Raw genomic sequence first — 13733 nt, 5'->3', positions numbered from 1 at the left:
CCCTCTGATTGTATGCAGGCCATTAAAAACCTGAGTATAAACTTAATTTCAAAATCAGGACTCTGAAACATTTATGCTTTTAAGGGACTAAGACGCTGCAAGACTTCATCATAAGTTTCTGTTTTAAAGAACCACCTTAGATATCCTAAACAGGCCTATATAATTTTGTCTTGCTTTCTCTTACCAGATTCTGTTATCCACAGATTCATTTGGGTTGGTCCTTTGATGACTGTATCAGGGAACAATCATCCTAGCATTGATAACTGTCTTTAGAGTCTCTGTAGCAAACCAAAAAATCAAGGCCTTTGGCAGAGCAATGGTTGATGCAAAATTAAAACGGCAGCTTGAGCTGGGGGGTATTTTACGAAGCCAGGAAAGTTAACCAGTCATTCTCATTTTCTGTCCTCTATTAGTCATACAGTAGAGCACATCAGACCTTCCTAGACCATCCCTTCATTGAATGCGAATGCTGAATACAAGATCAAATAAAAAATAACTTAAAGGGAGAGCTGCAGCAGAACAAAGCTATTTCAGTTGCAGTGTCCAAACAGCAGCAAAGAAGGTGTCCTTCTTTCAGATATCCAGTGAAACAAGACCAGTCTGTCCAGATGGGAGCACGCAGTTTGTCCTTTCCTCATGGAGTAATGGCTGTGAATTTGTAACACACACTTTAACACAAAAAGCTGTTAAAGTCTTGCTTCAGAATTTTGTAAACATGAGGTATGCTACAGGGCTGTATTAAAGTGATGCTTATTCCATTTCTATTCCTGTTTTGGTACTTCCCAGTCTTTAGATCAAGATTAAAGGTATTACATGTTAAAGAGGATCGGTTCTGCCTTCAAAATACTCATGGGCAGTGGATATTTATTTTTGGAACAGCTCCAAAAAAAAGAAAAATTGAAAAGAAGCATGGTCTCCCTCTTCCACAATGTGCCCTAACCACTGACATGTTTGTTATTCTTGGATGGCAGTGGATCAATCTCTCTCTCCAATTAAGATCCATCATAGTAGAAAAGAGGAATGGTTTTCAAATCTTAAAATATTTAACAAGATGGGAAAAAAGCATGTTCTGTTCAGCTTTTATACAAAACTTTTCAGGTTTTTCTTCCTAAACTCATAGTATGTGTGAGAGAAAAATGAAAGCAAGATAATACAGGACAAGAAGCACCCTCCTCAGCTGATCACACTGACACTGACTTGGGGTACTTGAACAGAGAGGTATGAGCAGATCCAAACAGGGTTTAGGTGTCTGTTTGATAAGGGTGGCCTTAAAAAAAAAAAAAAGAAAGGATACTATCTTCAGGAAATGAAATAAAAATGTACCTAGCAAAGCACAAAAGTCTTCTTGCATTTCCTCCACCATCATACAGATGATGGTAATGATGAGATAATAATGGTTTCTAACCATTGCATAAAGAAGTTGCTTGACCCTAACTGTGTGCAGGAAAAGATGCTGAACATCTACACACACATTATTTCACAGTTCAGTCTCTCAGAGAAAGAACACAGGCAGTTAATGACAGAGAGACTTTAAACTCACCTGACACACAATTTCTGAACTTTCATTGAATATTATGAATAGGAGACTTTTGAGTATTGTAATATCTACCCTGCCATAGTGCCAGCAGCAGAGCAGAATGATAATCATAATGATCTTTCTGAAAGGGATTAAAGAAACAGAGAAATAATGAGGTAAATACGTTACGATGAGATATTAACATAAGGGAAGCTGTGCTGAATCCAGAGATATGAATGTGAAGATCTCATCAGTCTCCAAAGACTCTGCAGTGATTGTACCTCCTAAAGGTACATAATCCCATAAATTAAGGAGCAGAATTTCTTTTCCTGAGGAAGATGCTAATTTTCAGAAATCACTATAATTCCTTTCAAAGCACTTTTGACACCTGCAGCCGAGAAGCATTGCAGAAAATAATGGCCAGTCTTCGCGAGCGAAGATTTGGGAAAGGTCATTAACCCTTCAAGCCTGCGCAGTGGATTTTTTAGGTGAGACACAGCGTGCGCTGAACTGAGCCCACCCTTTAATCCTGAGGTTCATCTGCCGGGGCCGAGCAAGCTTGGACAGTGGCAGTGAAGGTCTCAGAACGTAGGTTTGTTTAGAGTGACCTTCTCTTAGACGGATTGCCTTACAGGGCTGACGAGCTCCATCTGCCCGGGGGGCTGGGAATCGAACCCGGGTCGCAGCGGTGAGAGTCCTGCACCCTAACCACTAGACCACCAGGGGCCCCCTATTGCAGAAAAAGGTACTATCAAAATTACTAGAGAACACTTAATCCCCATACTGTTAGAAGCATGTAAAACAAAGGATTTCAAAATAAATGTTTGACGCAGTCCAACTGGGATTTCATATGTCCCTAACATTTTTGATTTCCTGGGGGGCCCATTCCTATTCACCCATGTAACACTGAAGAAAAATCATAAAGAGCATGACAGCTCTGATTCCCACAGTCCTTCCAATCTAGAAAAACCCTAATGATGAAGGAATTAATGGGAAAGGCAAGCAACCATGAAAATAATATCAGGAATGTTTTAAATAGAATTTCTGCATCTCCTGCCATCTAAACTCACTGCTTGAACCTGGGATTTTCAAAGCCTATATGCTCACTCAGTCTTTTTCTAAGACAAAGTTTCTAAGTGTCTTTTTTGCTAGTTTTGCACTGCCTGATACTAGCCAAGTTTGTGACAAGTCAATGTGCCTGTACTGCCATTTTTTGATATTGGCTTCAGGGAACAACAGTGAAACAACCTAGAGATAACTGATCTGTTCTCATGGGTATATGTCATGGGTTAAGATTGGCCCCCCCTGAGAGTTCGGGGGCTCAGAGGTGATTGGGTGCCAGGGCAGCATTCCCTGGAGAGCCAATCACCACTTGTCTTGTTCATTTCTGCTAAAAATCATATATACACAGCACCGGAAGCTGTTGGCAGTTTTGCTGTTGGTGTCTGCTGCGTGTAGGTGTAGAAGGCCAGGGGGTGGCTGGGCTCCTTCTTCCCCCCTCTGGGGGGGAGAGGGGAGCCCTGCGCCCCCCCCCAACTCTGCCTAGGCCACAGTTAGAGACAGCATTGAAGTGAGTGTTTGTGACAGATGTGACTCACAAACAACTGGTAAGTGGGAGAGACAGAGGGGGAGAGGCAGGCCTTGCAGCTAGGCCCTCTTCTTCCCCCCCTTCCCCCCCACTTTGCAGCCAGGCTGCGGAAGGGGGCTGTTTTTCCCTCTTGCTGTTTAGTGGGAGTGGATGCAAGGCTCAGCACTGAAGCAAAGCCAAGTGGATGGGCTGATAACGAAACAGCTCGAAGCCAGGGAAAGGAATCCCAGGCAAAATTAGAGACAGGCCAAAGGGCTCGGGAGTCGCCCTGCCGAGGTTCGACCGGGGGCAGCCAAAAACTGACTTAGAGCACGGTACGTTGATAATCTACACTACAGCAGCCTACAGAACGGAGGTATGAGACCAAGAGGGAGAGATCACACAGCAGAAATGACACAGGACAAAGGAGAAAGGACTCAAAGCTACCTTCTTAGACTTCATGAAGAAGAAAGAACTGCAGCAAACAGCTGAAGGTTGGTAGGGAGTGTTCAGAGGCCCCGAACACTCCCATGAGAGAGAGACTGGTTACTTATCAGCCTGAAAAGGCTTTTTCCTGGATTAAAGTTAAAAGGAGAAGCTTCGAAGGGACTGATAGAAGTGTAATGATATATATATAGCTGCTTTTAGTTTGTACAGTATATTTATTTGTGTAAATAAATGTAAATACTTTCCCCTTCCCCTATAGAAGCCTCTGGCCTGAAAGTTTTCTCTTCGATGTTGGGATAAATTGTGGGAAGGAGTGAGAAAGCCTGGAAATTGGATTTTAGATTTCTAATGTGGCTCAAACTGCCACAGTATAATAATTTTTTTTAATGTTTAATGGAATTTTCAAACATTTTTTCACCTTTATTGGGTGAAGAATGAGATTCTTATTTTAACTCAGTTCTACAGCAAGTTAAAACACTGGAATAAAATTTCTGTCAAACTCCCCCCCCCAAAAAAAAATGAAGGCTTGTGACTATCCTTATTAAAAGAAAACTCAGCAAAAGAAGGATAGATAAAATAAATTCTAAAAGAAGAGAGGAGAAAAATCCTCTGCCTGAAAACATATTTATATCTGAGACTCAAATCAAAGATGCCTTTAATTGGCTTTAAAATGAGTTTATAAGCCAACTTTGGATTCTCCTCTGTGCTCTTCTCCACCCAAACAATGATGTTCTTTGAAACAAGAATATTTGTTTCAGCTTTCAAAACTCTGTATCATAACAGGCTGCTTCATTTGCATGAGATAAATATTTTTTCCTTTCCTCTAAATGTGCCCAGGCAGACATGATGAACTCCATCTTCTGTGGAAAAATGCTACTCAGAAGTTAACATACAGTTTCTGATTTCCATATGCAGGTGACTATGCCTACACACAGGAAGAGACTCTGGCCCCAGAACATCCTTTTTCAGGATATCACTAAGGTGAGATACTGGTTTTAGGGCTGGATTTATGTTTCAGTGGAAGGAGAGAACTCACCATTCTGGACATGCTGTTTCTCTTCTCCCACTGTGTGATGAGAGTCTGTTCCCTTATCTGTCCCAGGTATGTTTTTCCCTTGAGAGGCTTTGTGTTTGTTCATGCCCCTTTGCTGAGTCTCATTTACAGAATTTTTACTGCAATCTGTGCTTTTGCTTTCCCCAGGATTTGGTTCTTTGCTGTTCTCTGTATTTGTTGCTGTGGTATCTTCAGCTGGCTTCTCATCCTTTTCGCTTTCCTTTTCATCTGTTCCCTGATAGGCATTTTCCTCTGCTTCTTTCTTAGTTTTTTCTTCTGCATCTTCAGCAAAGAAAGAAGCAAAACAAGGAAAGAAATTGCAACTATCAGTCAATTTGACAACTCACATCTAAATCTACTTCAGTATTTCACATACAAACAGCTTTTACTTAAAAAAAGTAGGAAATGACCCGACAACAGAAAAAGAGCACAGGAGAACATTTAACAAAGTATTCTGAAAACAATATCCCAGGCTAGCCTAAATGTATATTATGTGTGTGTCCTTTTTTTACCATATAAAGTTCACCTTTGAAAAAGTGGTTCCACAAAATTCTTAAAAGGCAAAAAGAGATATTAACTACTGAAGGCTCTAGGGGTGCCAAAGCTATTTTCATTTTTGACACACAAGAGTCAAACAGCATTTAGTCTCACATTGTACTAGCTAACTCTAAGCACATAAAGTCTTGGTTCTTTGATATCTACTTTTTCTCCCTCTTGTTCCAGGTTGCTTCCAATGCCAGTTTCTTTATCTCTTCCCTTCCACTTAGAGTTATCCTTTCTTTATGGCTCCATCCTTTCCTGGTAGACTAATACATTGCTACTAGTGCTTGCCATGCCATCCCCAAAAGTTTTACAGTGAATCACAAATATACAAAGGTATAAATTCAAAAGTGAATGTTGAACAACAGCAGCACCTCAAAATAATGTCATTCGATTAAAAAAAAAAAATCACGAAGAAGCCGTTTTCCTCCATCCAAGATACTATTCTTGTTCTCATCCAAACATTAGGTACTTCTGTAACACTTACTTGTAAGACTTGTTGCAAATTACTTTTGCTTCAGGTATAGAGACCACTACATTTCTAGCCCACAGATACAGCACTCCCCAACAGACTCAGCTGCAAGGGCTTTGTTTGGCTTCCTGCACCCCACTGAAAAGCAGAACACAGCCACAGTCCCTCAAGACAGCCCTCAAACTAATAAACCTGACTGGGTGTGCACAAACTCTGGGCAGAGAATCCATAATTTTCTTCCCCTTTTGCATGATCAAGAGACTTAATCTGCAAAAGCAGATGAGTAGCTCAGCACACACTCAATTTGAAACCTGTGAGCTTATGCAGCCTCAGATCATAACTGTATCTATACTGAGTCTAGCACATAGATGTAACCAACCTATTATTGGGTTGAGAATATTCAGGCCTACTCCTTATGACCCCATCAAGCAGTGATTTTAATTGTGATAAGAATCCACAGATGTATCTCTTGTTTTCTGAGAGACTATATAAGCTGACAAACAGAGGAGCAGATCCTATAAAACGCTGAGTGAAGTCTACCTCAGTCCTAGGGAAGTATTCTTGACATGTATAAGGAAGATGTTTTGTTCCTTACAGGAGCAGGATCTTGGCCAGTATGTAAAAATTACATTGTCAAATACTTCTTATGACTGAATCAGAACCAGTTTTAAGAAAAATGTACCAATGGGGTACAAAAGTGGAAAGCTGTCCTTATAAGAAATGCCAATGTGCATTTCCCTTGTCAGCAGCTACATAAAGTAAACTAATTTTTAAATTAATAAATTATGGTTCACACAAAAACATAATTCGATTAGTCTTCCTCACTCCACTAATCATTCCTGAAATCTGTGCTAGCTAAGCTATACATATTGGTATTTTTTCTGGAGTCTCATAGATTTCACAGAATATACTGAGTTGGAAGGGACCCACAAGGATCATCAAGTCCAACTCTTCAGTGAATGGGCTGTACAGGGATCAAACCCATGACCCTGGTGTTATTAGCACCATGTTCTAACCAACTGAGCTAATTTCAGAGTCCCATTGCATACAGAAGGATTCCTCTCATTTGAGGATCTGAAAAAAGTTATATTTTACACCTGAGCCGCAGGAGAGAAATTTGTCTCAGGAGACTACAATACCATTGGATGATCTCCTCTTGTCAAAAGCAGTGTTAGAAAATACTTTATCTAAATAGTGCTTTGCACATCAGGGTGTTTGTTTTGTAGCTATTTAATGATGATTAAATTTAAATAGCTATTTGTAGCTATTTAATGATGATCTTTTAAGTAAAAAAGATCAGTAATAAACCCACTTATTTTGCCTACACAGTATGAGAAATTTTCTATAAATACCACACTTAGGATAAAAACTGCTCACTGAGGCTTCTAGGAACAATGCCGTTACCAACGGAAATAGAGCATTGTACAAATAATTTAATAATAATATTAGCTACAAAAGTAACAATAATAGATTCCTTCCCTTCTGATCCCCAACTGCTATTTGCTGTCAACTAACAGGTAATGTTGTATTCTCTTAGTAGTAACTGTTTTTATTGGCAGTGCATCTTGACAATGGTTTGGCAAGGGTCTGCGATTTCAGAACCTGCTGAGTGGCAGGCCTTGCTGCATAAGACTAAGGCCAAGGCAGATGGACCCAGAGTGCAGAAAATTGCTGCAAGTCAGGAGCAAGACAGCAGCTGAGCAAAAGATATTGATGAAAGTGCTCTGGAGTCCCAGAACATAGAAAGGTATGCTGAGCCATATGTTTGTATAACTCTTCCAGGATTAAAAAAATATGTATATTTGTACTGCTAAACACACCTAGAAACATTAAAATCAAACTGTTTCCATTTACATGAAATAAAACAACTCCATTAAAACAGGGTTTGAGTAATAACCATTCCGATCACAGAATAAATTGCATCCCAGTTTCATAAAGAAAAAAAAAACAGTTGAAACATTCCTCCTTTTTTGGTTCCAAAATCACCTGAGGGGTTAAGGAGACCCTGGGCAATCATCCAGCCCCTGGAGGTAAGGGGCAGTTATAACTAAATCGTTCTCAAAAGATGGCTCTCATTATTTCCAAAAGAACTCCAATAACAGAGATTTGCTAATGTCTAACTTATTAGACATTATAATAACATTTATAATAACCTGACAATTTTTTTCTCCTCTTAACAGCCCAGGGTATTTGAATAAAAAAATAGTTCCCTTATTTTTCAGCTGAAGTAGTCTTCAAAAAAATGCTTTCAGCTATACACCTATAATGCTTTCAGCTATAGACAAGTAATCATAATTTGCATTGCTGTACTCTGCATTGTCTACAATTGGTCCATATGTTTCCTGAACAGCAGTGGCCAAAACTAGGCACAGCAGGGTTTTGAGGGCCTTGTTACTGCTGGAAAGATGAGAAGAATGCCAGAGGAGTCTCACTAAAGTGTGTTGGGGTTTTTTTTTTTAGTGTGTGTGTTTGGTTTGGGTCAGGTTTGGGTTTTTTTCAGTGGTGGTGGGATGGTGGTTGTGATTTTTTTTCAACTGCATCAGAGTATTGAACCCTGGTCAACATTTAACCAACACAACGCTCATATTCTTCTGAAATATTTACAGTCTCTCCCAGATTGATGACATCACAAGCATTTGCAGCATAGCTTCCAATTAATTTTTCAAGTTATCACCAGAAATATGAAACCAGTTATGAATTCAGAATATTGTCCTTCTCCCCTGAAATATTATCCATGCCTCTTTCAACCTTAACAATGAACTACTGATAACCTATATCTACAAATACTGTTCCAGCTATTTTTGCACCACCCTGAGTCTGATTCATGGCTTTAGGGGAACTCCCTCACAACTTTTCTCCCTCCCATTGTCCATATCCTCTTCATTAGGTACACTTACATAAGAAATATAAGGTACTCTTAAGAAGTGTATATGACACCCTTAAGAAGAGTATAAGGTACTCTTAAGAAGAGCAAATAAGGCAAGTATAAGGCACAGACGAGTCACAATATTCCTATCCTTCTGAATACAGTGTAGGTTGTTGAACTCAAAAAGCAGATTCTCTTGAACTAACAGTGCTTACTTGGAGAAAAATCTGATTGAAGAAGAGCTTGAAGAAGAAGAGGTCAAAAGAATTTTTATTCTTTCGCTAAGAAGCTTGGTTGTTACCTTTGGTGGCTTGCGCTTTCCATTTCTCCCTGTTCTGCTGTACCACCTCAGTCCAGGTGGCTTTAAAACATTTGAAGTCCACAGTGAGTATGGAGCAGTTAAGTGAGGCACTTCCTTCGGACCCAGTGCTCTTGACACTTGATCTTTTAACTTCGGAGGGACTAATGTTATTTAGGCTGGGGCACAATATCACAAAACACAGAAGAAATCAGTATCCTGTACACTCAAATACAACTATGAAGAAATAACAGCTGTAAGTCAGATAACAGAGTCACCCAGGAAAAATTAAGCTTGAATCCCTTATCTTTCGCTTCTCTCCTGTCCCACCCCAGGTCAATCAATGTTAAAGCAAAGAGCACAACCAAGCCATTGTTAGAAATAAAAGGCAGCTTTCTCTGACTATTTTTTGGTATCCATGGTCACTATGAAATAGAATCAGTCAAAGTGCTGTCACTACTTTTGTTGTACATCTCCACTCCCTAAATATTACTGGAGAGTAAGACAATTCTAGAAATAAAATATGTCAGAGGAGGAGTCTCCTAAAATTCACTGAGGTACAGGACAGGAAATCCACCTGTGTCCAGGACTTGGTGACCTCAGATGAGGCTGAAATCAGGCACTCGTTTCGGTTACAGATCCTACAGTTGTCTTTCAAGGATGGATGCTTCATTGTTCACATTTTAATAAAGGCAACAAGGTTACCGACAAAGAAAGATATAAGTGCCTGTTCTTTGTTCACCCAAGAGTAAAGAAGTCACCTGGGAGAGGGAACCCTGAGGGTAGCCCTACTTTAGGGAGCACTAGCCATGAGGCATTTGAATCCCAAAACGTGCCCTGTCAATAAACTACTAAAAGAGCGGTATCTCTATAATACAGTTTGAATGGGCCAAGACTTCTACACCTGAACTCCAGGTGAATTCTGGTGGTTCTTCACACATTTGCATAACAATACTGTCACAAGAGTGTGCTTATACCTTCCAGTCATCATTTTTGTTTCAATCCCATTTATACTCCTAGATGTGAAGAAATGAGGGCCTTCCAATGACTCTATTTACCTTCTCTCTGACATTAGTGACTGAGAGAGCACTGAAGTATACCTGATTGCATGGCTACAACCATTTGTGCTCACTGCCATTGGAGGCATGACTCAGGTTCATGACACCCTACCTCTTTGCCCTCCCCCAGGCACAAAGCCACCTCACAAGATGAGCTGTAGTGTTGGCAATGCGGATATGGGTCTTTAAGCCACATAGAAAACATATACTGTAGTGGAGGAAAACAGGAGTTGAGTGCAATAGCAGCATGTGCAGAGTGAAGGGGAAGGTGCAAGGTTATTCACCTGGAGCGCCTGAATCCGGACATGCCAGAGTGGGAAGCTTCATTGATGAGTGGAGTCACAATCTTCTCTGTCATGTCAGTCAGCACAGTAAAAGTGGGTTCCACAATGAAATCAATGAAACCTGAGCAGAAACATAAGGAGAGCCAGGCAGGCAAGAGGAGGATTTATGCAGAGTCCCTGCTTCAGTGAATACAGACAACCACACTGTAGGTGACAGTGTAAAATATTATACTTGAAAGAGAGATAGGCAAATAATAAAAAGAGGAAATTGAGTTATATATTAATCCCTGGCCCAAGAGCCTGGATACAGCATGCAATAAAAGATACCTACTTAAATACTGGCAAGAAACTGTGGTAAATCATGACATCAAAAGATTCATCAAGACTTGTTTTATATGAGGAGTAGTGTGATATTGAAGTCAAATTTCTAGCAGCTTTGGATAAACTCCAGTTTCAAAGAAGAATTCTTAAAAGCAGAAAATAAATATAACAGTAATAATACCAGTAAGTTTTGCTGGTGTGGAGTTACACACGAACGTCCTTTACTGCGCATCAGCATTCACGTTGCTGTGAATACCCTCTCCTCAGTGCTTGGCCAGCTTTTTCTTGTTGATAAGAAAACAGATTTAGATGCTTTCCCCACATTTTTAAAATAAGTAAAGGAAAAAAATAAAGGGTCAAATAATTTCTAATTCATCATACAGCTTGACAGAGATGAATATGGCTCTGATCTGAATGCTGGGAGAGCAGACTGAAGGGCCCTGTGGCCATAAGCTCATGAGATGGATGAAAATCCAAGTTGCATGGACAAATGTGAGAGTGAGGAGCTTACAGTACCTTACATGTTTTCCTAAATTCCTTTACCACTTCAGTTAGCAAATTTCTTAGTGTTGCAGGTAGCCAAGAAAACAATGATGTCCTTAATCTCTCATAAGGCACATTGGGATCCAGGTTACAATTACTGTTGCCAGATGTTTTTTGGTAACGTTATTACTGTTACAAATCCCTACTGTTACAATTTTCAGAGATTTGTTAATTATCAAGTATTTATTATTCCTTAATAATATTGTAGTTTCTCTGACTTGATCATTATATGTTTCTACAGCACTGGTGATTCTAGGTGATAACAGAACAACAAAAGAAGAAGAGACCACATCGTTCAGGCACCTGAATTCACAGATGCTTTGATCCACATCCCAAGTGCAAAGCAGTTGAGTATCCTTCTAGTTCAATTTCCCTTCCCTGATTTTTGCTAAATTTCTAAAAGAATGGATTATTAAGTGCATTTTCATGCCTGGTCAAATTAAAAATGTTACTTCTAAGTAACATTCTGTAAATCTGGAGAAAATACACATTCGGTCATATCCAAAAATCTGAATACTGTGCCTCCATAACACTGAGTCAGTCTTATCTACTCAAATTTAGGAAAAAAAGAACTCAACTCCCAGGTAGTTAATCAAAAATGTATGTAGCATAAAGCCTGAATAGGAAATTGTATGCTAGATGACAACTCAGATAATCCCAGCAAGCTTTATACAATTTTTTAAAGCACTGGAAATTTTACTGATTGAGAACAGTGTTAAGTGTGCCACAGGAATCCTAAGGATAATAAGAACTTGATTTACATATATTTGTGTGTCTGTCTCTATACATCTCTATTCCCCCTCAAAAACTTATTTACCTCTTAGTGAGCAAAGAAACCCAAGCCACGGTACCTTGTTATTCTGCTCAGCAAGTAATACCACTGCCATTTGCTCCATCACCACTAACAACCCTAAGAGACTCAAATCTCTGATACCAGACACATGACTACATCACTAACTTCAGCAGCAAGGTGTTGGGATTTGTTTCCTCAGATAGTCAACAACTGCACACAAACACAATCTAGTTGTGTTTAAGAAACAGGTTTTCCCTGAAAGAAGTCTTGCAACTCATCAACAAAGATGAGCAGAGGTGGCACAGGTAAACAAACTCAAATACCTAAGAGAACTTTTCTTTGATAAGTGAAATTTTTCCCTCTATTCCCTACAACATGAATAAGTTTTTCAACTATGTTACCTTAAAATGGAGATCATAATAAAATTTAAATATGCTGATTTAGTATGCTAATTAAAACCCCGACTATCAAAAAATGAACCTGAGCTTTAAACCTATTAATGCTAATGACCATTTTATCATCCTTTATCTCCTTCAATAGAATGAGCATGATAAACATTTCTGCACCTCAGTGACTAAGATCATTTTACCAATTAATGCTGCATACTGAGAGTGAATTCCAGGCATATGACTAGCGTTCCTTCATTTCACCTGCAAACATCTTCATCATGGCTAGGCTTCGCAAATGAAGATTTGGGAAGGGCTCTACCCACGTTTGTTGCAAGTGCGTTGGTGGCTGAAAAGGCCAATACAAGATAGGCATGTCCAGTTGCAAAAGGCACAACAGAAAGACTCCTTAGATGGTATATGCTGCAAGACACGATTCTTTCTGCGCTGCCTTTTCTCCTCAAGGGTGATCCTGCGTGCTTTCTCAAAAGCACCAGCAGCGTTATAGATGGTGTGTCTCCAGGCCTCCCAATTGGAGGCCAGAGTAGACCAGTTATGTTGATCAATATGGCCAAGGCTGAGATGTTGTTTCAGGGAGTCCTTGTATCTTCTCTTCGGGACTCCTCTCTTGCGGCAGCCAGTAGCAAGTTCACCATAAAGCAGGATCTTAGGGAGGCGGTGGTCCTTCATCCTTGAGACGTGCCCTGCCCAACCCAGCTGTGTTCTCAGCAACATGGCCTCAATACTTGTGACTGCTGCTTGTTCTAGAACAGATGTATTGGTCATATAATCTGACTAGTGGATGTTTAGGATTGAACGGAGACAGCGTTGATGGAAGCGTTCTAGGAGACGCAGGTGGTGGCGGTAGATGACCCATGATTCAGATCTGTATAAGAGAATATGCACAATGGCTCTGTAAACACTGATCTTTGTACTTTTCTTCAGGTGTTTGTTTCACCAAACTCTTTTACGAAGCTTTCCGAAAGCACTATATGCCTTTGCTAACCTGTTGTCTATCTCTCCGTCAATCTTACCATCCGAGGAGATGAGGTTACCTAGATAATTAAACTGCTGGACTGATTTGAGCTCTGAATGGCCAATGGTGATATGGGGATGATGGGGGACTTCCTGAGGTACAGGTTGATGGAGAACTTCTGTCTTCTTTAGACTGACTTCCAGACCAAAGAGCTCAGCAGCGTCGGCAAAGCAGGATGTTAAACACTGCAGAGCTGCTTCTGTGTGGGCGACAAGGGCGGCGTCATCAGCATAAAGCAGCTCCCGGACAAGGTGATTTAAGGTCTTAGTGTGGTCCTTCAGTCGCCTTAGGTTGAAGAGGCTTCCATCAGTACAGTATCGAATGTAAATACCGTCCTGATCCTTGAGGTCTGCCGTGGCCCTTTGGAGCATCATGCTGAAAAAGACTGTGAATAGGGTAGGAGCGAGAAGGCAGCCTTATTTCACACCATTCTTTATTAGAAAGGGCTCAGAAAGTGCATTGCCATATCTGACTTGGCCGTGCTGATCCTTGTGGAGTGAGATGATAATTTTGAGGAACTTGGGGGGACAACCTAAACATTCCAAAATCTGC

At 40.3% G+C, this 13733-nt stretch overlaps 1 protein-coding gene across 11 annotated transcripts in view; it reads right to left on the bottom strand.

The window, feature by feature from the left end:
- PDE1C (phosphodiesterase 1C) overlaps nucleotides 1-13733 on the bottom strand; it is a 286375-nt gene that overhangs the window by 32549 nt on the left and 240093 nt on the right. For 6 of the 11 annotated variants that reach the window (XM_017822899.1, XM_017822916.1, XM_017822953.1 and 3 more), the window contains 3 exons: nucleotides 10103-10223; nucleotides 8764-8939; nucleotides 4567-4866 (listed from right to left, as the gene is read on the bottom strand). In XM_017822899.1, coding sequence (XP_017678388.1) covers nucleotides 4567-4866; nucleotides 8764-8939; nucleotides 10103-10223 — 597 coding nt within the window. The remainder of the gene's footprint in view (nucleotides 1-4566; nucleotides 4867-8763; nucleotides 8940-10102; nucleotides 10224-13733) is intronic. The other 5 variants (XM_017822992.1, XM_017822907.1, XM_017822934.1 and 2 more) reach the window with 2 other exon arrangements.

This window comes from Lepidothrix coronata, unplaced genomic scaffold (genome assembly GCF_001604755.1).
Source record: "Lepidothrix coronata isolate B3197 unplaced genomic scaffold, Lepidothrix_coronata-1.0 Scaffold3, whole genome shotgun sequence".
Classification (NCBI taxonomy): Eukaryota; Metazoa; Chordata; class Aves; order Passeriformes; family Pipridae; genus Lepidothrix; species Lepidothrix coronata.
Note: the sequence above shows the minus strand (reverse complement) of the source record. Positions and strands in the feature narration are given on the sequence as shown.